The 25,697-nt window shown below is 37.3% G+C and overlaps 4 protein-coding genes across 8 annotated transcripts; 2 read left to right on the top strand and 2 right to left on the bottom strand.

The window, feature by feature from the left end:
* Positions 1-1,254: 1,254 nt before the first annotated feature.
* LOC137749321 (glucose-6-phosphate 1-dehydrogenase 6, cytoplasmic) lies at positions 1,255-5,852 on the bottom strand. 3 transcript variants are annotated; one of them, XM_068489413.1, is made up of 16 exons: positions 5,715-5,852; positions 5,063-5,261; positions 4,774-4,859; positions 4,544-4,610; positions 4,266-4,452; positions 3,935-4,092; positions 3,770-3,838; positions 3,564-3,622; positions 3,333-3,369; positions 3,147-3,218; positions 2,828-2,975; positions 2,568-2,663; positions 2,223-2,293; positions 1,832-1,947; positions 1,662-1,707; positions 1,255-1,554 (listed from the first exon to the last, which is right to left on the bottom strand). In XM_068489413.1, the coding sequence occupies exons 2-16, from the start codon at positions 5,231-5,233 to the stop codon at positions 1,387-1,389; spliced, it is 1,551 nt and encodes a 516-aa protein (XP_068345514.1). In that variant the 5' UTR covers positions 5,234-5,261; positions 5,715-5,852; the 3' UTR covers positions 1,255-1,386. The 3 variants fall into 3 exon arrangements, with proteins under 3 accessions (XP_068345514.1, XP_068345516.1, XP_068345517.1); XM_068489415.1 differs by having other exon boundaries at positions 5,063-5,241; positions 5,715-5,837; XM_068489416.1 differs by having other exon boundaries at positions 5,063-5,267; positions 5,715-5,829.
* A 1,377-nt stretch (positions 5,853-7,229) lies between these two features.
* On the top strand, positions 7,230-12,974 carry LOC137749320 (DNA repair protein RAD5A). The gene is made up of 20 exons (XM_068489412.1): positions 7,230-8,033; positions 8,126-8,259; positions 8,406-8,541; positions 8,674-8,727; positions 8,800-8,946; positions 9,029-9,180; positions 9,251-9,335; positions 9,429-9,698; positions 9,817-9,963; positions 10,088-10,243; positions 10,512-10,579; positions 10,667-10,789; positions 10,878-10,977; positions 11,074-11,186; positions 11,410-11,688; positions 11,830-12,030; positions 12,196-12,289; positions 12,408-12,479; positions 12,617-12,715; positions 12,836-12,974. The coding sequence occupies exons 1-20, from the start codon at positions 7,476-7,478 to the stop codon at positions 12,956-12,958; spliced, it is 3,111 nt and encodes a 1,036-aa protein (XP_068345513.1). The 5' UTR covers positions 7,230-7,475; the 3' UTR covers positions 12,959-12,974.
* Positions 12,975-13,138: 164 nt separating this feature from the next.
* On the bottom strand, positions 13,139-15,616 carry LOC137749322 (plant UBX domain-containing protein 1-like). Of its 2 annotated transcripts, none has more exons than XM_068489418.1 (7): positions 15,450-15,616; positions 14,673-14,754; positions 14,484-14,552; positions 14,203-14,270; positions 13,890-14,019; positions 13,710-13,814; positions 13,139-13,621 (listed from the first exon to the last, which is right to left on the bottom strand). In XM_068489418.1, exons 1-7 carry the CDS (start codon positions 15,531-15,533, stop codon positions 13,419-13,421), a joined length of 741 nt encoding a protein of 246 aa, XP_068345519.1. In that variant the 5' UTR covers positions 15,534-15,616; the 3' UTR covers positions 13,139-13,418. The 2 variants fall into 2 exon arrangements, with proteins under 2 accessions (XP_068345519.1, XP_068345518.1); XM_068489417.1 differs by having other exon boundaries at positions 14,655-14,754; positions 15,450-15,615.
* A 2,816-nt stretch (positions 15,617-18,432) lies between these two features.
* On the top strand, positions 18,433-24,435 carry LOC137708214 (AUGMIN subunit 6-like). Of its 2 annotated transcripts, none has more exons than XM_068447236.1 (13): positions 18,433-18,737; positions 18,930-18,986; positions 19,087-19,181; positions 19,598-19,748; positions 20,168-20,293; positions 20,420-20,576; positions 20,740-20,800; positions 20,876-21,158; positions 21,247-21,372; positions 21,903-22,064; positions 22,175-22,424; positions 22,555-23,040; positions 23,586-24,435. In XM_068447236.1, the coding sequence occupies exons 1-13, from the start codon at positions 18,522-18,524 to the stop codon at positions 23,624-23,626; spliced, it is 2,211 nt and encodes a 736-aa protein (XP_068303337.1). In that variant the 5' UTR covers positions 18,433-18,521; the 3' UTR covers positions 23,627-24,435. The 2 variants fall into 2 exon arrangements, with proteins under 2 accessions (XP_068303337.1, XP_068303338.1); XM_068447237.1 differs by having other exon boundaries at positions 22,570-23,040; positions 23,586-24,433.
* The last annotated feature ends 1,262 nt before the right edge of the window (positions 24,436-25,697 follow it).

Here is a 25,697-nt window from a genome sequence, read left to right as displayed (position 1 = left end):
TTTTCAACACCTACAAATCTCTTTGATGGCCTTGCTATTAGTTTATACTATTTTTCTAACTCAGAGTAACAACAAAAAATTTTCCCAGCATGACCAAAATGATGGATGGTGCATAAATTCAGAGACTACTTCTATTGATTTAAAATTTGAATGACCAAAGTACGGAGTTATACCAACAAGGGGCCCTCTACCACAATGGTGGAGAGGAGTTTGCCCTTACATTATGGCAGGGGTTCGAACCATGTCGGCTCCCTAATCTAACATCTAATTTAACAAATCTATCATTTCATGAGAAAAAAAGTAAGGAGTTATATTAATCTCAAAATCCGTTTTGGCCCCTTTTTAACATGGATTGAGAGTTTCAAAATCCTTGTTACAAACTTTTAGGGGTTTTATTAAATTCTATGAATTTTTTTGTTGGTATACTTTAACGTACCTTTAAAATGATTAAAATTATTTTAATATAATAAAATACAAAGTGTTTATGACGACATTTTGACCAAAAAAAAAAATTTGACTTTATGGAGAGGTCTATGAGCAAAATGCAACTCTTACTATCTATTTGTACTATCATTTGTACCACGTCACTAATAGAGATGAGACCCACATGCGTTGGCGGACCCTACTTCTATTAGGGAGATGGTACAAATAGATGGTAAACGTAGCATTACTCATCTATGAGTGTTTTCAACAGAGTACAATTTTCTCTCATCTTATTCCTATCCCGTTCCCTCTCCTCCTCTCACACTTTGCTTTTTATCTTATTATCTCTATAAAAAATCAATATAAGATGTTGATGTGACTTAATCGTGACTGTTCAAGTATGAGATGAGGGAAAGAAATAGATTAGAAAGGGAGAGAATCCTCCTCCATTTTCTACTAGTGTTTTTGAAAAATGTACTTTCAAATGTTTCACGACGTGCTTGTAATAAAAGCATTTTTAAGTAGAAGTGATTTCTAAAGAAACATTCTCAAACGAGCTCAAATTTTCTTTCTGTTATTAGGGCACTACTACTTCGACTAGGAATCTTCTCTTCTTTTTTCTTCTATATCAAGGAAACCGTAACAAAGAAAAATATTTGGACCAGCAATCAACTCTTTTATTTATCTATGCATCCGAGATTCTGCATTCGGGTTTAGAGTTTCTCCCCTCCCAACATTTGTTCATGTTTCAATAGGAACAAAACACTCTTCAACAAGTCCATTTCGTGTGACCCCTATCGACACACCCTCGTAAAAACGCCGGTGTTTAGGTCTTTTGAATACACATATCATACTGCACTCTTATTCTGGTTGCATAGCTTAGAAAAGCTTACAATGTAAAAACAACAGTTTTCCGGCACACTGCAGAAGGGCACGCCTGAGCTGGTTAGAAAGACGAGCATTCTACAAGGTAGGAGGGATCCATATGTAGCCATGTGTTTGCACGTAACCAACTTTTTCTAGCAGTGCATCTGCTTCTGCAGGACCCCGACTGCCTGGTTGGTATGGAAGCGGCTTTACCTCACCATTGTCAATCCTGTGCAGAAGAGGGGTGAAGATTTCCCACGCCGCCTGATCATTTATTGACACAATGAATCAGTCAATTGGGAAAATGGCAGCATGCCAAGAAAATAAGTGTACGATGTTGTAACCGGAAAAGAAAAAGTGTATGATATTACCTTCAACTCGTCTCTTCGCACAAAATGTTGTTGATCGCCTCTTATTCTGTCGAAACAAATACCAATTGTCATGATTGATTAATCTTATGGCGTTGTCCTTCAAGTTGAGAGGAAGAATTTGACGTTCATAAGCATAAAAGATTCTGAAAATAGAAAGGTGGGCGCCTTACGTGTCAAGAATTAGACGTTCATAAGCCTCCGGGATAGTTACCCCTTGATAACGTTGCCCGTATGACAAGTCTAATTCACTTTGGACAGTTGACATCTCAAGTCCAGGCTGCTTCACCTGCATAACAGACATTGAGCTGGTAAGTGAACATGCTCAAGGCAACGGACTCTCCTAGCATTTCTCTGCGTAATGAATGTGACACATAAAGCGTGGGTTCCTATTTACTTGGATTGAGGACCTTACGAAGTATTCTAACCTTTTGCTAAAGTGAATTGGTAATTTGACAAGAAACTAAAGCACTATATGAAAGCTTTGCCCGATGATAACGCACATGAAATCTGAAGATATCAGCTCAAACATACTGTCATTGGATTTGACAGTGAACGTATTACCGTAAGTTTCATGTACATGGCTTCTGAAGGCTGCAAGCGTATTACAAACTCATTCCTCCCTTGCTTCTTACCTACAAAAGAATGAGATAACGGTGAACAAAATATGGAATATAAAAACAACCAACAAGAAGATAGCGAATTAAAACATATTGAGACAATGAGCCAACGTGGTTATCAACTATCATTATCTTTTACAGGAAATGATTCATAGCAGGAAACCATGAATTTCCCTTTTGGTGCTAGAATTTGAAGTAAAGGAGAACAAATTGGCAAAAAATGATATACAATTAACGGAGCAATATGTTGAAATTAAGCCCTTCAGAATTATAAAGGTCCGTGCCTTACATTTGAATATGTCACCAGGAACATCCTTAAATTGAACTCTTATTTCTGCCTTTCTAGAATTCAATGCTTTCCCGGCCTTTAGTATAAAAGGAACACCTGAAGGAAATCACATTGATGGTAAGTTCAGTGCATAATATAAATTCATATAAAAAGCAAACCATTATATTTTAGTTGAACCTCCAAGACAATAGTACTTCCCAAATGCGAGGCTCAAAAATTAGTTCAAATAAAATGTAAATGAATTGTGAAAGTTACCGTACCTTCCCATCTTTCGTTGTGGATTCGCAGAATCACGGTTGAAAAGGTTGGAGTGTTTGAGTGGTCAGGAACAGTTGGATCGTCTGTGTAGCCATCATATTGTCCAAGAACAACTTCATCATCCTTAATTGGCATCACTGATTGAAGAACCTAAATTTACATCCATTAATCATCAACTGATACAAAAAGGCATTCTGGAACTAAGAGAACATATAATGAAAGAACATTTCATATCTCCTATGGGGACACGTTTCAAATTGGTTGTTTACTTCTGATAACTATAGAGAGTGTATCATCATAATGAATCGGGGATGCACACACCTTTACTTTCTCGTCCCGTATGTGCTCAGGTTTTAGGGAAATAGGTTTTTCCATGGCAACCAAGCATAGAACCTGCAAAATAACGCGATTGAATAAATCAGGTGAAAGTTTTAATGCCTTTATCCCGGTATGAAGGTTCATCGGGAGGGAAGGTAAGAAGAAAATTCTGATGCATAAAGGTCTCACCTGCAAGAGATGATTTTGAATAATATCGCGGATAATTCTGCCCAAAAAAGAAAATTGATTAATCAACGCATCCAATTATATTTCCAGATACAAATAGCAACATATGATCTCAAAACAATGTGGTTAATAAAATAATTCCCTACAGACAGCAGTGAATATGGATCCTATTAACAAAAAATACAAAGTACTAGTTAAAGAACAAATTGGGGCAATAGAACTGGGGAAGCATACCCATATTCATCAAAGTATCCACCTCGACCTTCAGTTCCAAAATCCTCCCTAAACACAATCTGCCAAATAAACATAATTAAAAGAGAAAAGACGGGGATGAAATTTACTGCATGTTAAACGTCTTGGGGTGCCACGTGTACTGTATATTGTCAATGTCATAATGACATTCAATCATCAGTACTGACTACTGAGGCAAGGATTCTCACCTGTACATTCTCAATGTTGTCTCGGTTCCAAAGGGGCAAAAAGAATCGATTTGCAAAACGAAGTACTAACTGCAAATTTACATACAAATAAAAATATAAGCATATTTCATTAATATTAATAACCAGAAACGTCTAAGCAAGTGTATGCAGACATTATAATATTACCAGATTCTGCACCAACTCCTTCCCCAAATAGTGATCGATACGGTAAATTTGTGATTCCTCGAACAACTCCCCGATCTGGTTACTGAGTTGTTCTGCAGAGTCCAAATCCTTGCCAAAAGGCTTCTCAACAACAATACGAGTCCATCCACCAAGATCAGCTGATATGATCATAATCAGACAATTGTAAATATTAATATCGACCTGTCATTTAACTTCACTCTGGAACCATTTAATGCCAACATGTATGACTGCTTAGAAAGAATAGCTAATTGAAATTATCCGGGTTGATACAGCGTTGGTGAAAAACTAAATAGAATTGGTAAAAGCTTACATCTATTCATGCAATAATGCCTGATCATCCTGCAGACAGAGGGGTATACTGATGGAGGAAGTGCAAGATAAAAGAGCCTGCGGGATGATCCTTCCGCACTATTCTTTGAGATTTCATTATCTGAAATTTCCTTATCCAGCAGGCGAAATCCTTCCTCACCATCGTAAGAACCACTTACGTATTTGATCTACAAAAGAAAATTATTATGCAATTCAATATCTTTACAGAATGATATTATATGAATGGAGCTGTACAAAAATGTTGCATAAGGCACTGACCAGTTGCAAAAAATTGGTTACATCCTCCACGTCATTGGGCGAAGCTCCTTTGTCACTGACAAGATACCTGCAGAGCAGTCCAGAAAAGATGAGGAAAAGAATTGAACCTAGCATTAGTTTAAGTGAGCTAAACGAAATGTACAGTTATGAACTGTTGTAGAAACTTAACCATTTCCACTCGTACGAATGAAAATGGAATTGCGAAAGAGATCAGAGAAAAGAAAGCTCACCCACGTATGCGGTTTCTTAGCTCATCATCAGAAATCTTAGTTCTTGCATATCCAAAAATGTGAACTTCTTCTGGTAGCAGAAATCCCTAGACAACAACACACCCAATAGTTATGTCACACTTGCATTGCATTGTTCCACAGCATACTCTACCGACTTTTTTTCCATCAAATTTTAAGTGCAATTACACTTGGATACAGTAACCAGAGAGAGTATTGGAAGTGTTGCGATTCACATAAGTTCACGATCGATCATATTTAAGCATGCAACTACAAAAAACGTAATATATACCTGCCCATAAAGGTTGAAGAGTGCCGGAAAAGTCTTCTTCTTGGCAAGATCACCAGAAGCGCCAAGCACGATAATCGAGAGAGACCCATTTTCAAGCACATTATCAATGTCTCTAACGGGTTCGACTCGGAAGCTGTCTCTTTTCTCCATGTGCCATGATCCCGATGCCATTTCTCAAGCTGTATAAGCAGCTCAAAAGCTATTTCTCAAAAACAAATAAAAAGCTCAAATCTTTTAGTTCGATTGGATCAATGGCAGCTTGAAGCATAAGTCAATGAGGCAAATCACTGTTCCGGAATCAAAACGAGATTCGCATATATTCGCAATAATACAGCATTTGAATATTAAGCACATTCCACTGGAGCGACTAATCTCCACTAACTGCGATTAACTGTAATTAATTAAGAAAAATTATCCATTTTTTCGGCCCCCAAAACATTAATTTAAAAAAACTAGATCTAAAAATTCACATTTCAAACAACGAGCTTGTAAGAACCGAATAGAATGCTAGAAAATGAAGCTGAAAAATCAAAAACAAAATATTAAAAATTTGAAGGGAAAAAAAATTGATCTGAGCTATCGGAAAGCGATCAAATTTACTTAAGAGCTTACAAATTCAGCAAATTAAGTAAGAAAATAAGAGATTACGAACCTGTTTATTGAGCAAAGGCGGATCGAATTCGCAGAAATTGAGATTTTGAGATGCAGTGAGAGAGAGAGTGTGGGAAGTAGGAGGGAGTCAGAAGTGGGTGTTGAATAGCAAGTGGAAAGTGACCGAGGAGGAGGTTGGTGGTTGGTGGCGTTTCGTTTTAAAATGATTTCTTTCTTCTGCTTCTCTCTTTTTCTCTATTTAGTAATTTTAACAAAAATTTTCGTTACTATTTATTTTAATGAAAAACTATATTTTTACATTAAAAAAATTAATTCTGATATTATTCATTTTATTCTGTATTTTGTACTTATCGTTAAAACTCAAAATTTTCAAGTTATTTTCATTAGTTTTCCATTTTTATTTCATTCCATGTCACCTCACTTTCTATCTTAGAGATGAGGATCATATCCATCGTATATCGTGCAATTTTTTGTTAGGTATTGTTTGTGTGTAATTGTAAATAATTTTTTTTTTAAAATAAGTTATGACCGTATGATTCACAATGAACAAATAAGATGTAAGAATCCCTATAATCCTCACAAATTGGATCCGAATGGGAGCCAAATCCCTATCTCTGCGTGTTTCTATTTTTGTCGTTGTGGCTTAATAAATTATGGGGCGGTAAGTAACACATGGATGTTTAGGCAAATATAAATGAGAAATTGCGAGGATGTTTAAAATAGTCAAGAAATTGTTATTTTTGTTAACATTTGAAAAATAAAGATCGATAAGAAAGGAAATGAAATGCAGACTTTACTTTATATCGGCAAGATATAAGAAAGTCAATAAGTATCAACGATATTTATCGATTTTGCTATAGAAATTTCCCATTATTGATTGCATATTTTGAATTGAACGTCTTTTGATAAATTTTGCTCTAATTTTGACCACATTTGGATGAGCTGAGTTAATCTACCCACCTAATTGCAAACTTTCATAATTTTCATCGAAAGCAACCGATATCAATTTATCTATTATTATTTTTATAAATTTACATATAGATATTTTAAGCACTGATTATGATAGAAGAAACAGATGAGTTACTCAATACATTAGGATTATTAGTGATGAAAAATAAAACAAATCGAATAAGTGATATTAAAATTTGAGACCTTGAAGTATTTGTATTGTACCTTTGTATCTCCTTACAAAGAATACTATTTTTCAGTTTCTCAAAACGTTTGTTACATCGATCATGCATATTATAGCACATAAATTAATAATCTTCTTATTAAAAAAAATGATATAACTTAAACTTTGTAACATAGTGACGATGATTATTTTTAATCATATGATAAAACAATGATACGAATTATCCAATTACATATGAAGAACTCTAGAGGCAAAAAAGGGCATGAACCATAAGAAAGTGTCAGGTGACTGATTAAGTGCTTGTTTAAAGATATTTTTAAAATGATTAAAAACGTTAAATATAAGAAATGATGGAATGACGTGTTACATGCGTATCAAAGAAGCCTCCGTCCCACAATTCATATGTTTACCGCCCCCGCCATTTCTCCACTCTTCTCCACACTGTCACTCGCGCCTTTTTCTTTCAGACACAATTGCTCAAACTAAACCTCCGCTATCCTTCGCCGGGGCCGCGCATCTTATCCCCGCCGTTTCTCTGAATTCCGACCTATCTCCGCCTCTAATTTCGCCACCAGCGCCGCCTGGGGTCGTCACTCTCCGTTGAACTTCCAATTTTGCACGCGTGGAATTAGGGTTAGGGTTTTTGAATTTTTTTCGAAATTCTCCGCGATGGGGAAAAACAAGGTTACGGACGAACTGCTGTCCACCGTCCGATCAATCGTCGACTCGGGATACTCCGACATGGACATTATCAGAGCCCTCCACATGGCCAACAACGACGTCACCGCCGCAATCAACATAATCTTTGACACGCCCAGTTTCAAAGTGAAGGAAACACCACCGGCTTCTCGGAAGAATCCCCAAATTTTGAGCTCCGAGGTCGTAAATTTGAAGCAAAATGGGGGTCAGAAAAGTAATTGCACTTTGGGTACCGAAGGAAATGGGAGTAGTTGCCCCAGTAATTCAGGGGACGACGTGGTTGAAGAAGTCGCGGTTGCACGGAGCGAGAGCTCGGCTGGGAGCGAGTGGTGGTTTGTGGGCAGCAGTGAAGTTTCGGGGTTATCAACGTGTAAAGGTAGGAGGCTTAGCCCTGGAGACGAAGTGGAATTTACTTTTCCAACAAAGAGCAGTTCAACATCTCCATCACCCGGCAAGGTTTTTGGGAGGGGACGGCAGGCAGCTGCTTGTTCGGAGATTGTGAGGTTTTCAACGAAAGATTCAGGAGAGGTATTCCTTTTTGAGAATTAGAAATGTGGTTTAATTGGTTGGTTATTTGGATTTTGAATTATTGTGTTTGGATCAATGGTTTTTTTTGGTAGATTGGTAGAATTCCGAAGGAATGGGCTCGGTGTTTATTGCCACTTGTGAGGGATAAGAAGGTTAGAATTGAGGGGCATTGCAAATCTGCTCCTGATGTGTTGAGCATTATGGACACCATTCTTTTGTCAATAAGGTATACTCTTCGGGAATACTTTCGATAATTTGTTAATGACAGTTCTGAAGTATAGTTTGCATGATTTTGTATTGATTAAGTAATGCATATGGTTGATAAATTTGTTTCTTGGTTCTTGTTTTTTGTTTTTTAATGGGGCGGTTCAGTGTGTATATCAATAGTTCAATGTTCCTTAAGCAAAACAAGACCTCACTTAAGGCAGCCAATAATTCCACTGACGAAACAGTGGTTCACCCTCTTCCAACATTGTTCCGGTTGCTAGGACTGACTCCTTTCAAGAAGGTGATCAATTTTTGTAAATGACATATGGACACTTTTTTATGGAAGTTAAGTAAAGTATTTGGCCTTGCTTTCAACTTGTTTCTTTTGGTTCAGAGGTGGTGATGTTGTTGTTCCTTTATTTGTTTTTAATAGGCAGAATTTACTCCGAGTGACTTGTACACGAGAAAGCGCCCTTTGGACCCAAAGGTATTGAAATGGTAATGCTTTTTCCTCCAATTACTTTCTCGGGATTTCAGTGGGTAATTTTTGCCTGAACAGGATAGCTTTGGACTTTGTGCCCCAGTATTACGTGCCAATAAGCCTAAAATCCCTGGTCAAAATGGAGATGAAGTTGAAAATGAGGAGTCTATTTCAGATGCTGATCTTGAAAACATTGTTGGTATTGGTGACAGCTCTGAGCTAGAGGTATTAGACGCTGATCTTGTACATATATGGAGCTTGCTCCTGCATGTACCTGAAAATTCACCAAGGAAGTATTTTATTTCAGGAAATGGATCCCCCAGGTACACTTCAGTGTGAACTTCGGCCGTACCAAAAGCAGGCTCTTCATTGGATGATCCAACTGGAAAAGGGACACTGCATGGATGAGGGAGCAATGACTCTTCACCCTTGTTGGGAGGCATATCGTCTTGCAGACAAGTACGCTGGTTTGTTAATCTTGTATTATCCTACTTTATGATTTGATATTCATAGGACCCTTTGCATATAGGAGGGACCGTGTTATCTATTTGAATGCATTTTCTGGTGATGCAACATCAGAATTTCCAAGCGCACTTCAAATGGCCAGAGGAGGAGTAAGTCTTAAGTTGGCTCCACTCTTGATTATTTACATTTTTTTCAAACATTATTATCAAGTTTGTTGATTGTGTTGCCCTTACCATTTGAAGATTCTGGCTGATGCTATGGGCTTGGGGAAGACCATTATGACGATATCGCTCCTTCTTACTCATTCAGGACATGGATTATCAGTTAGTCACCCTACAAGCCAGTCTTCCAGTGAAGATATTGAAGTCCCTGACATTGCAGACCACTCATCAGACCTACCAAAGAAGGTCCCAAAATTTTCAGGATTTGATAAGTTGTTGAAGCAAAAAAACACGGTTGAGGATGGTGGTTGTTTGATTATATGTCCTATGACTCTTCTAGGCCAGTGGAAGGTAGATATTGTCATTTTGAAGAACATTTTTGTAGTTCTACTTACTTGCACGAATACCAGTGCACAGTGATAAATCTTCTATATTCAAGAGTTATCTAAATATTTGTCTGTATTGTCAGGCAGAGATCGAAACTCATGCTAAACCTGGGTCTCTATCGGTATATGTTCATTATGGACAAAGTAGACCAAAGGATGCAAAATTTTTAGTTCAAAGTGATGTCGTAATCACTACATATGGAGTGTTAGCCTCTGAATATTCTGCTGAGGTATCCAAACAACTCCTACCTGTATATCATGCAGATTTTTGAGTATCGCACATCTCAACAGAAAATGAATTTCTGCATCTTTTCTTTTCTTTTTAACTTTACCCCACTTTCTCCTTCCATCTAGAATCCAAAGGAAAATGGGGGACTTTACTCGGTTAGTTGGTTTAGAGTGGTTCTTGATGAGGCGCATACCATAAAATCCTCAAAAAGCCAAATTTCCATTGCTGCTGCTGCTTTAGTTGCTGGTCGGCGATGGTGTCTTACTGGCACACCCATACAGGTAAAGTACTTTTGCAGAAATTTGTTTAAAGAGGAGGCCATAAATATTTTATGTTTCTAACTTTAAGCAAAGGGAGAATCTCTCCAAACATTCTCAATATTCTTGTTTGGAGGTCATTTAGTTCCTTGATAGACTTGTAAAACCCTGATCCTTGAATCCATTTTATCTGTATTGGGATGAATGTTTTATTCTTATAAGATTTGGAGAATTTATTAATTTTAAGAGGTTAATTTTGTGTTATATATCCTGACATTTTTTTTCCCCATAGAACAACCTGGAGGATGTTTACAGTCTTCTCCGGTTTTTGAGGGTAGAACCTTGGGGAAACTGGGCATGGTATGTTCTACTTTACGGTCTTGTCCGGTCTTTTTTTTCACCTTTCACAGTAATATGTTTCTGAGTTTACTCTCTTTTTTAATTCAGGTGGAATAAACTCATACAAAAACCTTTTGAGGAGGGTGATGAGAGAGGATTAAAGTTGGTTCAGTCTATCTTAAAGCCAATCATGTTAAGGAGAACAAAGTTTAGCACAGACCGTGAAGGCAGGTGAGTTACTAGCTCAGGACGCATCATTCTTTTCAGTTTTTTTCTTTTCCTTTCTATTTTGGCTCTTAAGGTTTACTGTTTGTTCCAGGCCAATTTTAGTTCTTCCTCCAGCTGATATTCAGGTGATTTACTGTGAACTCACAGAAGCTGAAAAAGACTTCTACGAGGCCCTCTTTAAAAGATCAAAGGTATATATTCTGATTTACCTGATTGCATTTTGTGTATTGCATTGGTTTGTTGTATCTTTGGTGCACTATAATTAATAATTCTTTCTTTATTTTCAGGTGAAGTTTGATCAATTTGTTGAGCAAGGACGGGTTCTTCATAATTATGCATCCATATTGGAGTTGCTTTTACGCCTTCGCCAGTGTTGTGATCATCCATTTCTTGTGATGAGGTGTGTGTTTTTAACCCCTCTTTTCTCCAGATGTAGCCTTAGGAGCTTTATGATGCATATATGATGACTTGTGCTTTGAATAGGCAATCATTCTTTCTGTGCCTTTATAATTGTTTTTCCTTCTGGACTTGCTAGATAATATTTTAAATTTATAAAAATGTATACTGGAAAATGTCTCTTTAAGTTTTTACAACTTAGCTTTAAGTTTGTTTGATTTGTTCAGCCGAGGTGATACACAAGACTTTTCTGATCTGGATAAGCTAGCTAGACGTTTCCTTAAAGGAAAACAGAATTCTGTGGAAGGGGAAGCCAAAGATCTGCCTTCACGTGCTTATGTTCAAGAAGTTGTAGAAGAAATACGTAAGGGGGAACAGGGAGAGTGTCCAATATGTCTTGAAGCCTTTGAAGATGCAGTGTTAACACCTTGTGCTCACCGCTTATGCCGTGAATGTCTCTTGGCAAGTTGGCGGAACTCAAGTTCTGGTCTCTGTCCTGTTTGTAGGTATTTAAGTAATGCTTTATGTTTCAAATAGGATTTTTATTTTTATTTAGTTTATGGGCAAAGGTTCAATTTCTGTTCTTGAAGTTCTTGTAGTGAATTTTCCTATTATGTTCTTAAGGTTTAACGGTTTGTTTTTTGCAGGAAGACCATCAGTAAGCAAGATCTTATTACAGCACCCACTGAGAGTCGGTTTCAGGTTGATGTTGAGAAAAACTGGGTGGAATCATCCAAAGTTGTCATTCTTTTGCGTGAACTTGAATCTCTTCGCTCATCAGGCACAAAAAGCATTGTCTTCAGCCAGTGGACGGCTTTTCTGGACCTCTTGCAGGTTCCTCTTTCTAGGTAAAAATTACCATATGAATAAAATATTTAAAGAAAGTGCCTATGGTGTAATGAAGCAAGAAACATAACTCTACTCTTTTGATCACCTGCTGTTTGTGAGTTATAGTATCTTGGTACTTTTTTGCTCGAGAGTTATGATTAATTTCTTTTCCATTTTTTGACCAGGAGTAACATTCCATTTCTTCGCCTTGATGGGACTCTGAATCAACAGCAGCGTGAGAAAGTGTTAAAACAGTTTTCAGAAGATAGTGACATCCAGGTTGTGACTCCTGACACATCGTCGTATTCTATCTCGTGCTGTTTTTGAACGAGGGATGTGGTTTTTCATTCTACTTGACAGTTTAGGTGTAACCATTGGAGCTTGGTTGTTGCATCAGGTGTTGCTAATGTCACTGAAGGCTGGAGGAGTTGGAATAAATCTGACAGCAGCATCAAATGCTTTTGTCTTGGTATGCACAGATTTGAGATTTTTAAGATAAAATTGTGATTCGGTGTCGTTTTTTTTTTTTATATATATAATAGCAGAAAGCTTTAAGTTTATGGTAAATTTGGTTGGTTTTTTGAGTCACACGAATCATGTTTGCAGGATCCATGGTGGAATCCAGCAGTCGAGGAACAAGCTGTCATGCGTATTCATCGCATTGGACAAACAAAGAGGGTGATGATCAAGCGGTTTATCATGAAGGTACTCTTGTTATTTTGTACTGGAGACTAATGAGTGTCTTCCAAAGGCATCATCACCAATGAATGTAACAGTTTTCCCCCCCGATTGGTCTAGTAATTCTCGGATGTTATTGGATGGCAGGGAACGGTTGAGGAACGAATGGAAGCAGTGCAAGCACGTAAACAGCGACTGATTTCCGGAGCCTTGACGGACCAAGAAGTTCGAACGGCTCGCATAGAGGAACTAAAGATGCTTTTTACTTGAAAGCATCTGATAAAATTATCAACAGGTTCATTTATGTCACTTATTAGAATTGGTTTGAGCATCAAGAGCTCGTACAGCAGTGTCTAAACCGAGAAAGTTGAGATCCTTGTTCTGAGGTTGCAGGACTTCAAGGAAGATCGGTTGAGGATATTTGTATTGTATTTAAGCTTACAAGGTTGAGGCAATACGGGGTTGTTATTTGTGGTATCCATTTTCCATCCGGCGCTCTCACCGGAAAGGATTTGGCACATCCAAATGTAATTTTGGTATTGTTACATCCAAACATGATGCTAAAATTCATACATTGTTTTGTTCTAGAAAATACAAATTATCTTAGCAAAGAACAAAAGTATCTCTTGAAACTCCTAACAATCTTAGAGATAACAAGTTGCGCCCGAAGATTCACAGAACATGTGATGATTAACAGGGTGCACCTGCGAAGTTACTAACGCGATTCATGTCACATTTTCAGCCACTTCGGCTTAGCAGGTTTCTTCCCCTCGGGCTTCTTCTCTTGGACAACAGGGGGTGGTGCCTCCGATGTGGTTTCTGGTGCAGACTGAACAGGCGGCTCTACATGCTTCTTGGTGAGTTCCAAACCTTTCAAAGACATGACCTCTTCCTGAAGAAAGGGACCTGACACCGCATCTGCGGCATCATCCGCTGGACATGAAATAGGAATACTTAATCACTTAGCATCAAACGTTGTTATTTACAATCCAAAGAAACGTATCATAGAAAACGTGCCAACCTTTCGGTGTGTCATATGAAAAGTACACAATTGCACCGGGAACAAATCCAGCAGTGTGAAAATCCTGTGACGTGTCTTTTATCTGCTTCTTCGGAGGAGTGGTATCTGCACAAGTAAATGTTAGACTCTACTCCGAAATCAAAATTGGAAAACGCAATATTTTGACTCGTATTTGCATACATATATAGAATGGTAATTCTGGTCGAGCAACCACTTTGACGAGGAGATCAACCAAGCTCTGAACTGTTTCTGATGGGTTAAAAGTGGCCTCCAATGTGTGATTATCAGGAAATCGAACCCTAATCACCGTCTGCATACATGAGCACAAGAACTTAATAAATGGGCAAAAGCAACCATACGACTAATTAAAATCAAACCCTGATCACGGTCTCTATCTGATGATAATGGAAGGAGATGATCATATACAAATAACAACTACAACCAATCACTACAACAAGGAAAAGAAAGTCAGAAAAAGGGCCATAGCAACCACCTTTGTTATCCTTGACCTGCGGGCAGCCTTCTCTGCCTCTCTTAACTTTCGTGTTTTAAGAGTCTTATCTGTTTATATTGTATCGACAACATATAGTCAGTATAAATACAATGTGTACAAATACATGCGTGCATGTTTTTTAGTTTGTGCGAATACAAGACGTGCTTCCCATTCATATATACTTGCTATAAGATTTACAAGCAGATTATGTAGCTTAAAAAGCATGCAAAAGGTTTTATATTTCCCCTACAATTACAGATGATACAGTTTCTGTCAATTACCTTCTTTTTTTGCATTCAAAACCCGATAATAATCTTCTGCAGTGAACTCATAGAAATCCTCTGTCTCCTCTGCAAAACAAAAAAAATGACACAAAGTAAAATTCTATCAGGCGTCTAAATGCACTTGCTTTGGAAAAAAATATGGGGCATATTAGTTGAATTGCTTCATGCCAGTATTAGACTCTTCACTTTGTGAAGAAGAAGATGCTGATGTTGTTTCAAAAACGTGGATTTCTCTCCCGAACTTTTCTTTTGCTGCTGTGAGCTTGGCCTGAATTCACCCCAACAAATCAAAAAAGGAAAAAGTATATGTGATATAAGATATAGCAGGAACAATCTAATCTGGAATACAGAATGATCTCAATTCGAAAAGCGGCATTTCATATCCTCATCCACGACAAGAATAGCAATAATTTGCACCAACCTCTTACTACAACATGTAATTTGGATATCGTAGTTACAATGCTACCAAACAACGAATTCATCGAAAACATGAAGTAGAACCACGCAAAACAGTAAAACTGTTCTTAGAATCCAAAACTGCAAAATCTTCCACATTTTTGCTGCACATAATCTCAAGTTATCCTTTTTCAAGAAATTCAATCTCTTGATAAGAAGTAATTATTCCCACAAAACTGCAAAATCTTCCACATTTTTGCTCCACATAAACTCAAGTTATCCTTTTTCAAGAAATTCAATCTCTTGATAAGAAGTAATTATTCCCACAATTAGATAAGTTCTTAAAGATTATGCAAAATCCTGTAAATCTTTATCTAATTGGGGCACCAACCCACAACTTCGAAACAGCTAACAATCACTAATCAACAATTTAAACCCAAAAAAAATCGATTACACAGAATACCCAGATCGACCCAGCAGCAAGAACAAATACCCAGAAACTGAAATCAAGAAAATACGAATGCGAGTGAGTGAAAGTTTGGGACTTTTGGGGTTAAAAAAAAAAACCTGAGCTTCTTCGGCCTCCATGGGATCAATGCTTCTGAACTTCCTTCTTTTCAAGGGTGTGTGAGAAGAAGTATCAACGATCATCAGCGAGACTCCGTGAAATCCCACACCAACAGAAAAAGAATCAGAGGATCCGATTAAGTTATACGATTCTATTCTTTTATTTGTATAGGGGATTCGCCGTTCGCTGCGTGAGTCGTATTTTATACGTATGGCATACTCTAATAGTCTTCATTTTTGCTTATAGTGATAAGTAAGATGTTTTAGGTTCGACTATCACAAATTTGAATTATATTATTATGGCTAGCCTATTATAAGGCTTAGCCTACTCCCTTACCCGCTTAGTGTATAATTTTATTTGTTCAAAAACAAAAACAAAAAAAACTTAGGAAAGAAAAAAAATGAGGTATTAGTAAACCTAGCAGTGAATCGAATTTTGACCCGAACTCAATTTAAATTCAATTAATTAATAGGAAATGGATCGTAATTTTCAATCTAACTATTCGAATAATAATCAAGGCTGATTCGATTCGATAATCCAATCTAACTTAATATAACATATTATATTATTTGATAATTTTGCACATGTGAAAGTTTTCCAAATTTTTACTGCAGTAATTTTGAATTTACAATGCAACATTTTGTGGGCAAAACCCCCACATTGATATTGGGCTACAATTTGGGTGCCAACTGATTTGAATGTGGGCTTCAAAGAAGAAACTAAAAAAGGGAGACCACATAGGCTGTAGCTTGTGGATTGGACCAAAAAAACAAAAGGCTGTGGCCGCCTGTGGACATAAAATGCATTTTGGAACAAATGCAGACGCAATCATATTGGTTAGAACAGATACGTTTTTTTTTATAAACCATGATATAGATTGAAACTCAAACTTTTTAGTCATTAGTGCTACAATTTAATAATATTCGTTATTAAAAGTATTCTTCTTTACTTATAAGTCAAAAGTTTCAGGTCTAACTCCATTGAAAACAAATTTGATCCCTCGATTTCACATCAAATTATGTTAGTGTTTGGCATAGTTTGAATTCCCTTCTCCTCTTTTTTTTTTTTTTTTTTTTTTTTTTCATAAAAAAAAATATTATTATTAAGGGGAGTGGAAATGTTCCAAAATATTACAATAATTTTAGAGAAGGGAAGTTTTGAATCCGTAAAACATGGGTGGAAACCCAAAACCCTATCCACTATAATTTAGGGAAGAGAGAGTTTTGAATCTAAAACGCATTCTCTATCCCCTAAGATATTGGACTTCATACTGAATTCCCCACTCCTAATATCCTATATCAAAATAATACAAAGTTTCAACCATGAGATGGTGGTCCAGTGGTAAAGGACGGATTGCGAGACTTCCTTCAAACTAAAAACTAGAGGTCTCGGGTTCAAAATCCGTTGCTGATGTGGATGTCAGACTTGTGGCTAGGAGGAGGCTGAAATACCTCTGTGAGTCTTCCCAACCCTCGAAACTTCAAAAGGTGAATAACCATGGTTTGCCATCAATTATCCCCTTTTTAAAGAAAGAAAAAAATACAAAGGCTCTTGAAAATTGCTTTTATACAAAGCCAATTTGCCTTTGGTGGTGGGCTTTGGGATGAATGTGATAAAGATTGTATTTTAGCCGCACAAGCATGTTCAAATTTGGGTGGCCTGCTTTAGGCATCATCATTTTGCTGGATAAAGCAAAAAGATTTCTAATCAACTATCTAATCAACTAAAACTTTGGAATTGAATCACTATTCACTACACTTTGAAAGAGGGAGGCAGATTGTCTGCCCTCCTGTTTAAGTGCCCTTCTTATCTTCTCTTATTTGTGCAGTCACGTTTAAGTCATGTCAACATTTTATGTTCATATTGTTTTTTGTCTTATTATCTCTATAAAAATAAGAAATATAAAATGTTAATATGACTTAACCGTGACCGCATAAAATAGGAGAGGATGAGAATGGCATCCAAATAGGAGGGAAGACAATCTGCCTTCTTGAAAGAGAGGGATGCCTTGGGGAATGCGGACACAGATGATTCATAGCTGCTGTCAGCTCGTGTCTTAAGGTGTTGGGTCAAGTTTCACAACAAGCGCAATCCTTGTGTTTAGTTGTCATCATTAAATTTGAAACTCTAGATAAACTCTCGTTAGAAAAGTATTCTAAAATAATTAATATAAAATGGCTGCATCCGCCCCACCCCCAAACAGTCTATTGCTCACCAAACCTACTCTTTTCTTATATAAACCTTTATGTTTACTCATTCATTTGTCTCCAATGAAGCTATCACTTATTTAGTGGTTAGCTGGCACCCAAGCTAAGCAAAATTACAAATCTAAGTCACTCCAAAGGATCACATAGTGTGGTTCAGTGTTATTAACTAGAGATGGGCCTGAAACTGGCCAAAAAACGTCTAAACATACTTATCCAAATTTTACTACGCGACTTGGTTCGATTTCTACCGCTAGAAAGCCAAACAGTCGTAAAAACAAAAAGAAATTGTATATCTCGTCGTTATACGATAGTCAATCAACTCAATGTACATTTGACTCCATTGAACACAAAACTAAACTATATGGACAAGTTAAAAGGCAACATGAGTTAATTCTCGCAAAACGCTATAAATTGAATTTAAGACGTGACGTGTGAATATGAACCTAAAATTCGTCTTGACAACTGAATCACACAAATGGTCCATTGGACCACCGTAAAACAGATCCTCAACAAACTACAAGACGTGACGACACCTAACGCTTTCGGAGCTGGCCGGCAATACTATATCATTAGCCCACGTCAGCACCTTTCAAAATCTTCAAAACGGCATCAAATAAAGCACAAATACCCTCCAACAAAAATATTAAAAAAATTAAAAAAAAATTGAATTTTTAAACGCAGGTCCCTCCACATTTCCCTATTTTCAAAATAACCCCAACTTATTCAAAATCTGATAACTCCCTCAGGGACCTGCATTTCAAGAAAACCCAAAAAATACCCCAAAAATATTGAACCGAATTCAGAACGGAGCAGAAGAGCGAGAAACAGGGGAGAGAGAGAGGGAGAGGGAGAGGGAGGTTGGTGATGACAATGGACAGAGAGAAGGAGAGAGAGATAGAGCTAGAGAGTGCAATGTACACTAACTGTTTGCTGTTAGGGTTGGATCCGGCGATTATCGGGCTCGGAGGCTCCAATGCCACTCCTCGGGTCGGGTTCTTCCGCCACTCCAACCCTAAATTGGGCGAACAGCTCCTCTACTTCATCCTCTCTTCTCTCAGAGGCCCAATTCAATCCGCCAAGGTAGTACAATCCCTCGATTTCGTTTCCTTCGTCTATATTCACTGTGTGTGTGTGTGTGTGTGTGTGTGTGTGTGTGTGTGTGTGTGTGTGTGTGTATGTTTGAATTTCACTTCTGTGTATGTATATGTGTTTGAATCTTTGTTACACTATCTTCTGCTATGGATCACGTTCCTGACGATTTGAGATCTTCAGGATTTCGATAAGGTCTGGCCAATCTTCGATTCCGCGCAATCGCGGGATTTTAGAAAGGTAAATTCAAGGATTCCACTTTCCTTGTTGCTTCTGGTTTGATATTCTTTTAAAGTTTGAAAATTTGGATGAAATGGGATGACTTCTTGTTGGTGATCAGGTTGTGCAAGGGATAATTAGCGAGCTCGAATCGCAAGGGGCGCTTCCGAGGAGCAATTCGAGGGTTTCATCACTCGCTACATGTTGTGGACCCAGGTCGGTTGATGATGCTACTCCTGCCATGGTTTTTATGAGTTTTTTACATTTGTTATGTGCATTTCTGAGGTGGAGTTGGGCTTGCTTGGCGAGAAAATTGACAGAAACCCGAAATTCACATTTACTAACAGTTTGCTTCTTAATTTGACTGAGGTTCGTAGTTTTGATGGGCTCACTTGGCCAGCCATTTTGCATTAGAGTGAGAAATAATTATGAAATGAATGCAAGGAACATGTAGTTATATGTGACAGTGAACTTGTTTGCCCCCAAATCAACCATTTGATGATATAGGAATTAATGCTTTCTCTTCAAATGTTGTGGTGGTTCTTCTTAGTTAAAATAACCGTGTCTTACTTCTGCGCAACAATTTTATGGGTTTGGGTCCTTAATTCATAAGCTTCATTTTTTGATTGCAGGTTTGTGGAACTTCTGTGGCAACTTTCTTTGCATGCTTTGCGAGAGGTTCATAGGAGAACATTTGCAGCTGATGTAGCTTCTAACCCACTTCCTGCATCACTGACCGATGTAGCTTTTTCACACGCAGCCACTTTACTTCCTGTCACGAAGGTAGGCTTGAACTACATGTATAATGTTGAAGCATGCATAATTTAAATTTCCGATGACAACTTGAAATTGTTGTTCCCAAATTATTGATATGCTTAGCTATGGGTATGTTCATGTTGGTTTTGCATCTTAGTATAGCATGGAAGTGTTTCACAAACATAAAAAGTCATTCTCTTTCTGTATAACTCTTGAATGAGTTTTCAGTGTTGAATGCATATCTGCATTTTTCTGTGGAGTTTTCGTCTTTGACATGCTTATTCAAGTGTTTCTGTGGAGTTTTCAGGGTTGAATGCACATCTGCATTTTTCTCTTTCTGTAAAACTCTTAATTGAGTTTTCAGGGTTAAATGCATGTGTGCATTTTTCTGTAGAGTTTTCGTCTTTGACATGCTTATTCAGTAGCAATTATTTGATCTTAAACAGGCTAGAATAGCACTTGAACGAAGAAGATTTCTTAAGAATGCGGAAACAGCAGTACAGAGACAGGCCATGTGGTCGAATTTGGCTCATGAAATGACTGCAGAGTTTCGTGGTCTTTGTGCTGAAGAGGTATAAGGGTAACAAGTCACATTCCAAAGATTAACTTATTTTGGTAGAAGCTTATTTGAAAAATCTTGCAATTCAGCTACAACGATACAATTTGTATTCTTATGTTTGTCTTTGCATGAATCTCAGGCTTATTTACAGCAAGAACTGGAAAAATTACATGACCTTAGGAACAAAGTGAAGTTGGAAGGGGAACACTGGGATGACCTTGTTTCTAGTTCGAGTCAGAATTCCCATTTAGTATCAAAAGCTACTCGTTTGTGGGAGTCAATATTAGCCCGTAAAAGTGAGTACAAACTTTCGTGGTCCTATATAAATTTCTTAGGTTTCTACGTATTATCAAATAATGTCATGTGATCGCACCTTATATGTTTATGTAGTAGCTATTTAATATCTGATTAGATATGTACCCAGTTTGATGAACTCATTTAAATCTCCATTATGTATAGGTCAACATGAAGTTCTTGCTTCAGGGCCTATTGAGGATTTAATAGCTCACAGGGAGCATAGGTAATCTACCATTAAAAATCATTTTAACATCACTTGAAACCCTTCACCTACTTACATTTATTCAATGCTTTCTAGGTACCGCATCTCTGGATCGTCTTTGCTTGCAGCTATGGATCAGAGTTCTCAGGTTCCTTATGGAGATGTCTTATCTGTCCAGTCTGGTGACTTTACTCCAACACATGTGGATGGCAAGGAACAAAATGATGGAGCAGATTCATCCCATTCACAAGTAAACGATGAAGCACTTCATCGAGCAGATGAAAGAAGTGGAAGAGTCCACCCAACCGTTGACGTGGCAGAAATTATCAGGCGTTGGACGCATGCTTTGCAGCGTGTTCATAAACAATCGCTGCACATGGTATGCTACATTGTATATGTTCATGCAGATGTTGAATACCAGTTTAGAAAAACGTAGTGAATGGGTGTTATTCAATCTTAATTTGTAGGCAAAGGTTAACGAGGGAGAGGGTCCAGAAATTTTAAGAAGTGCACATGATGGCAGTTCAAGTGGTCATACAGAGTCTTTAGCTGCAACTCTTGCTGAACATCAGCAACACTTGGTTAGCTTTCAGGTAATGCTTACGCTTTAGCTAAAAGTACTGGTTATTGGTTATTACATATGAAGTTATAAGATGAAGGAACCGATATGTGAGGTATCCCCAATGTGACTGTATTTGGTGGTCAATGCAACCAAGCTTAAACTTTAAATGATATTATGCATTCGAGTCTTGAAATCTGGCAATAATTATCTGTTTTTCTGATAGTGGAGTCAGCTTATATAGTTTGAACTTTTGGAATTTGCATTAGAATCAACTGGTTGTTATTTTCTTCAAATGCTTTTTGAGCCATCCCTTAATATATGTGTTATTTGAGTTGTCTATTGTTTACAAGGATCTATTAGTACTTTGATATTTTCCTTCATGAAGTATTTCAAGTTGAGCTTCCGTTGGTAGGAAGGTGTTGTAACATGTGGAAGTGCATATTTATTTGTCCATATGCCTTTCTTTAGTCCCCTTCATCCCTTGTGCATAATTTATTTGTCACAACTCATGACTATGATTACCTGATGCTATGCTGAGATTCCAATTCATAATTTCTGTAGGTTCTCATTAACCAACTGAAGGAAGTTGCTCCGGCAATACAAAAGTCAATATCAGAATGTACAGATAAAGTAGATAGCATTTCATCTAGTCTGCCTCCGATGATCAAACAACCTGGTCAATCAACTTCACCTATTCAAGCACAGAGTAGTGGAAGGACATTGGTAATTTTGAACCTATTTCTTGCAAACCTTATACCTACTAAGTGTCTAGACTTGAATTATTGCAGTGTAGAATTGATTTAACTTGTCTTTGTTCCTGTTGGAAAATTCAGGAAAGTAACACTGATGATGTGGCTGAGGTGACTTCAAAATTGTCTACCTTTCAGCTCGAAAAGGTGTCATCCAGCCCTGCTTTAAAGCTACCACAGTTGTTTAACTTGACTCCTAATTCTTCTGGGAAAGGTGGAAATATGCATAAGCGCCCTACTTCAGTTGCTCAATCAAACCAAATAGAGAACTTTCCTGAAAGGAAGTCTGTGGAGCAGCCTCTTTCAAGTAATCACATAGATAATCTACAACAAGGTCAGTTATCTGTGCCTGGCTCCTCCAGTTCTCATTGTGTTATAAGCGTGTCCGCTTGCTTAAGGCATTTCATTTTATACGCGGATTATTGGTGGTTGAACAGCTTTGTGTGGATGATTGTGATTTTTAGTTTCATGTTATGCAGATGGTGACAATTATTATGTTCAGAATCTAAAGAGATCTGTTAGAGAAGCTGCTTTGTCACGGAATTCCTTAAGTTCCAAATCATCACAAGGCAGCCATTCTGATGAAAGCTCTGAGCATTTCTTTTTACCTCTTTCACCATCTGGGGTTTCTCGTCTAGGCCAAGAATCTAAAGGGGCTTCATTAAGGAGTAAAAGGTTTCCATCTCAGACGGAGGCTTCCTTTCATGAAAATCGCGCTCCTGATGGTAATGTGGGGAGCAAGTACGCCGAATTATCTGAAGTATTGAATGGTTTAGATTCACTTGATGATTATGACCAAGTAAATGGGTTTCTTTCGGCTGCTGGTTCAAACTGTGCTGTTTCAGACACACAGAGATCATTTTATGACTTTGAAGAAGCTCAGGAGCAGGTTTTCTCACCTCCTTTGCTAATGGACTCCTCACTATTAGCAGATTATGAGGACTTACTTGGTATGTTTTTCTGGTCACCAACTAGTTCTGTTATATTGTCTTTTATATGTAGACGTTGCTATCAGTAAATGAATTAATTTTATTATTGAATGCTTTCGTCATTCAAAGTATATGGTCATCTGTACTGGTTCAGGCACTAGGTTTTGTACTTTATATCGTTAAACCTTGGGGATAGCCATTATAGCCTTGAGGTCAACCACCACATGACCTATATCATACACGCAAGATTGGCTTTATCACAACTAACACACACGCACGTCTTTAGTTTCCTGTGAGAACATCCTTCACTAATTTTAAATTGTAAGTCGAAATGAAGTTGTCGAAAATTAATCATTTGTATGATTGTATCTTAGCTGGCTCCATCTGTTGCCAAATTTTTTTATTAGAGAGATCAAAATATATTTACATTTGTGTACCAGTGCGATTAATATATTTATGCTACCTAGTCGAGCTATAGTTTTGTAGCTTCGTTTACACTACAATTCTTTATTTTTTTCCTGTCATATTTTCTTCCCGCTGAGAATTTGTTCGACTCTTTTTTGCAGCACCACTTTCAGAAACTGAAACAGCCTTAATGGAGCACTGAAACTGAATTTTAAGCAACCTGTCCTATTGGTCGAAGAGCTATTTGGTCACTGCGATGGTTTTGTTTCCACTTTCCCAAATTACTGTTGACAACTTGACATGCCTCTATCATTTCTTTGATGTTTTGTACATTTCCCCCCGTCCAACTCAGCGCAGTTCGTTTGTTTGGAAGACACCAATTTTCCTAGCAGTGCCGTTGTACATGCTTGACAATGGCTCGGAACCAAGACGATTATAAGCTACAATGTGGCGCCTTATGCGCGTTCCTGGGGTGATTTTGTCCATGGATGATTAGAAAACTACAACGTGGCGCCTTATGCGCGTGTACTTAGCCTTACCCTGTGCAGCGATCTTCGAGTTTCATGCTTCGGTTAACTGACAAGATTGATTGTTGGTCTGATTTTTTTTATGTCTATGATTAATCTGACCTCAATGTAAGTTGCTGATACGGCATAGATGTGAGAAATTGTTGTTGGAACAATAGGGATTTTACCTTCTTTTTTTTTTTTTTAACGTTAATATTCTTTTAGTAGGGTAATTATTTCTTTTGAAATGATGGAATTGTGAGTAAATGTCGTTGTTTAATCAAGTAAATGATGAATGATTGCACAAAAGTTAAGTTTTCTGTCCTTTCCTTGGCCCTTTTATACGAGTTTGGACTCTCCGAAATCTTACTGTTCAAAGTCTAAAGATTAGGTAATCCGGGTTCTTGGTTTGTATGAAGGAGAGATCATAATTATTGATTTGTGTGGTGTAAAGCAGCATAATGAGTTTTAATGACCGTCAAATTTAATGAGTGGTTCAGATTATTTGATCCTCGGACTTTGGACAATTCGGCTCTCATTCCCTTCTATACATGTCATTTCGCTTTTTATTTGTGGAGGAAAATGGTTGCCGACTTTACTGGGTGCAAGGCATGTCCTAACTCCGGTCGAGACAAGGCGTCTTGCGTAAGAAAAGGAAAAAGGAGCTTCACATATGAATTATGAATTATGATAACTAATGAGTTCTTCTGATGGCGGTTGTGGACGTAGTTACATTGATAAACGTTGTATATATGCTTGAGTTTGAATTTCATTTTTGTAGTTTAAATTAGTTTAAAGTTGAATATTATATGGAATATTTACTTACTCAGAAATGAGCAAAGTAATGCATAGGAAAAAAAGAAATACAAATACAATCAACTACTCTCACTAATCATTCGAAATCTGAATTTAGAAATTTAGAAATATGAATTGTAGATTGTAATGTGAAAGTGGAGAAATTTTTTACTCCGTAACTGTATGTATATAACTAAATGCAGAGTAAATCATGAAGCAAATTAACTCTAATATACGTGTTTTACTAACATGTCCTTTGTACAACACCATTTTTCTCTGAAAATGTTCGAGAATTCAATAAATAAACTATGACTTGCTAAAAATAGACAATCCTATCGAAATTTCTCGTTTTACATTTAATCCCAATGCCAGCCCATGAAAGAGGAACAAAAGAGCCTCGACCCGGGCGCTCGGTTAAAGTGTACACTGCACAGTGACACATCTCATTCTGCTTTGCCAAATGCTATGCCAGTACTAAATTACCATTTCAACCTTTCACATTCCTCCCCAACGACTCTTTCCAACCGAAAGTTGCGGTGGATTTTAGAAGGCTATTTTAGTCAAATGGGACCTCTCGACTCTTGTCGTCTGGAGTGAATCAAAGAGAGAGAGAGAGAGAAAGCAAGGATGAACAGTTTTTGAGGTTTAAAATTGAAAATCCCCATCAAAGTTAAAAACAAATTAATAAATTAATAAATTGTAATACTAACTTTTCAAAGAAAAACTAATAAAAAAAATTTGAAAATTTTGAGTTTTAACGATAAGGACAAAATAAAGAGTAAAGTAAATAGTACTATGATTGACTTTTTAGTGTAAAAATGTGATTTTTCATTAAAGTGAACAATACCGTAGACTTTTCGTTAAAACTCTTATTTTTAAATGAATTTTTTTTGTTTGTTTTGCCAATCAATCGTAATATTATAAATATAAAGATTCAACTTGGAAAGGGATCTCTCCGGATCCCTTCCATTT

This window comes from Pyrus communis, chromosome 11 (genome assembly GCF_963583255.1).
Source record: "Pyrus communis chromosome 11, drPyrComm1.1, whole genome shotgun sequence".
NCBI lineage: Eukaryota > Viridiplantae > Streptophyta > Magnoliopsida > Rosales > Rosaceae > Pyrus > Pyrus communis.
The sequence above is the reverse complement of the archived record's forward strand: the minus strand, read 5'-3'. Positions and strand labels throughout refer to the sequence as shown.

Coding starts and splice junctions, on each gene's coding strand:
- LOC137749321 (XM_068489413.1), bottom strand. CDS start 5,233: ATGGCATCGGGATCATGGCACATGGAGAAAAGAGACAGCTTCCGAGTC. Junction 4,611..4,773: donor CTAAGAAACCGCATACGTGG/GTGAGCTTTCTT, acceptor ACTGCTCTGCAG/GTATCTTGTCAGTGACAAAG. Junction 2,664..2,827: donor CCACAACGAAAGATGGGAAG/GTACGGTAACTT, acceptor GATTTCCTTCAG/GTGTTCCTTTTATACTAAAG.
- LOC137749320 (XM_068489412.1), top strand. CDS start 7,476: ATGGGGAAAAACAAGGTTACGGACGAACTGCTGTCCACCGTCCGATCA. Junction 11,187..11,409: donor CATCCATTTCTTGTGATGAG/GTGTGTGTTTTT, acceptor TGATTTGTTCAG/CCGAGGTGATACACAAGACT. Junction 11,689..11,829: donor GGTCTCTGTCCTGTTTGTAG/GTATTTAAGTAA, acceptor TGTTTTTTGCAG/GAAGACCATCAGTAAGCAAG.
- LOC137749322 (XM_068489417.1), bottom strand. CDS start 15,533: ATGATCGTTGATACTTCTTCTCACACACCCTTGAAAAGAAGGAAGTTC. Junction 14,553..14,654: donor AAGTGAAGAGTCTAATACTG/GCATGAAGCAAT, acceptor TTTGTTTTGCAG/AGGAGACAGAGGATTTCTAT. Junction 14,020..14,202: donor GCAGGTCAAGGATAACAAAG/GTGGTTGCTATG, acceptor TCATGTATGCAG/ACGGTGATTAGGGTTCGATT.
- LOC137708214 (XM_068447236.1), top strand. CDS start 18,522: ATGACAATGGACAGAGAGAAGGAGAGAGAGATAGAGCTAGAGAGTGCA. Junction 18,987..19,086: donor AATCGCGGGATTTTAGAAAG/GTAAATTCAAGG, acceptor GTTGGTGATCAG/GTTGTGCAAGGGATAATTAG. Junction 19,182..19,597: donor GCTACATGTTGTGGACCCAG/GTCGGTTGATGA, acceptor TTTTGATTGCAG/GTTTGTGGAACTTCTGTGGC.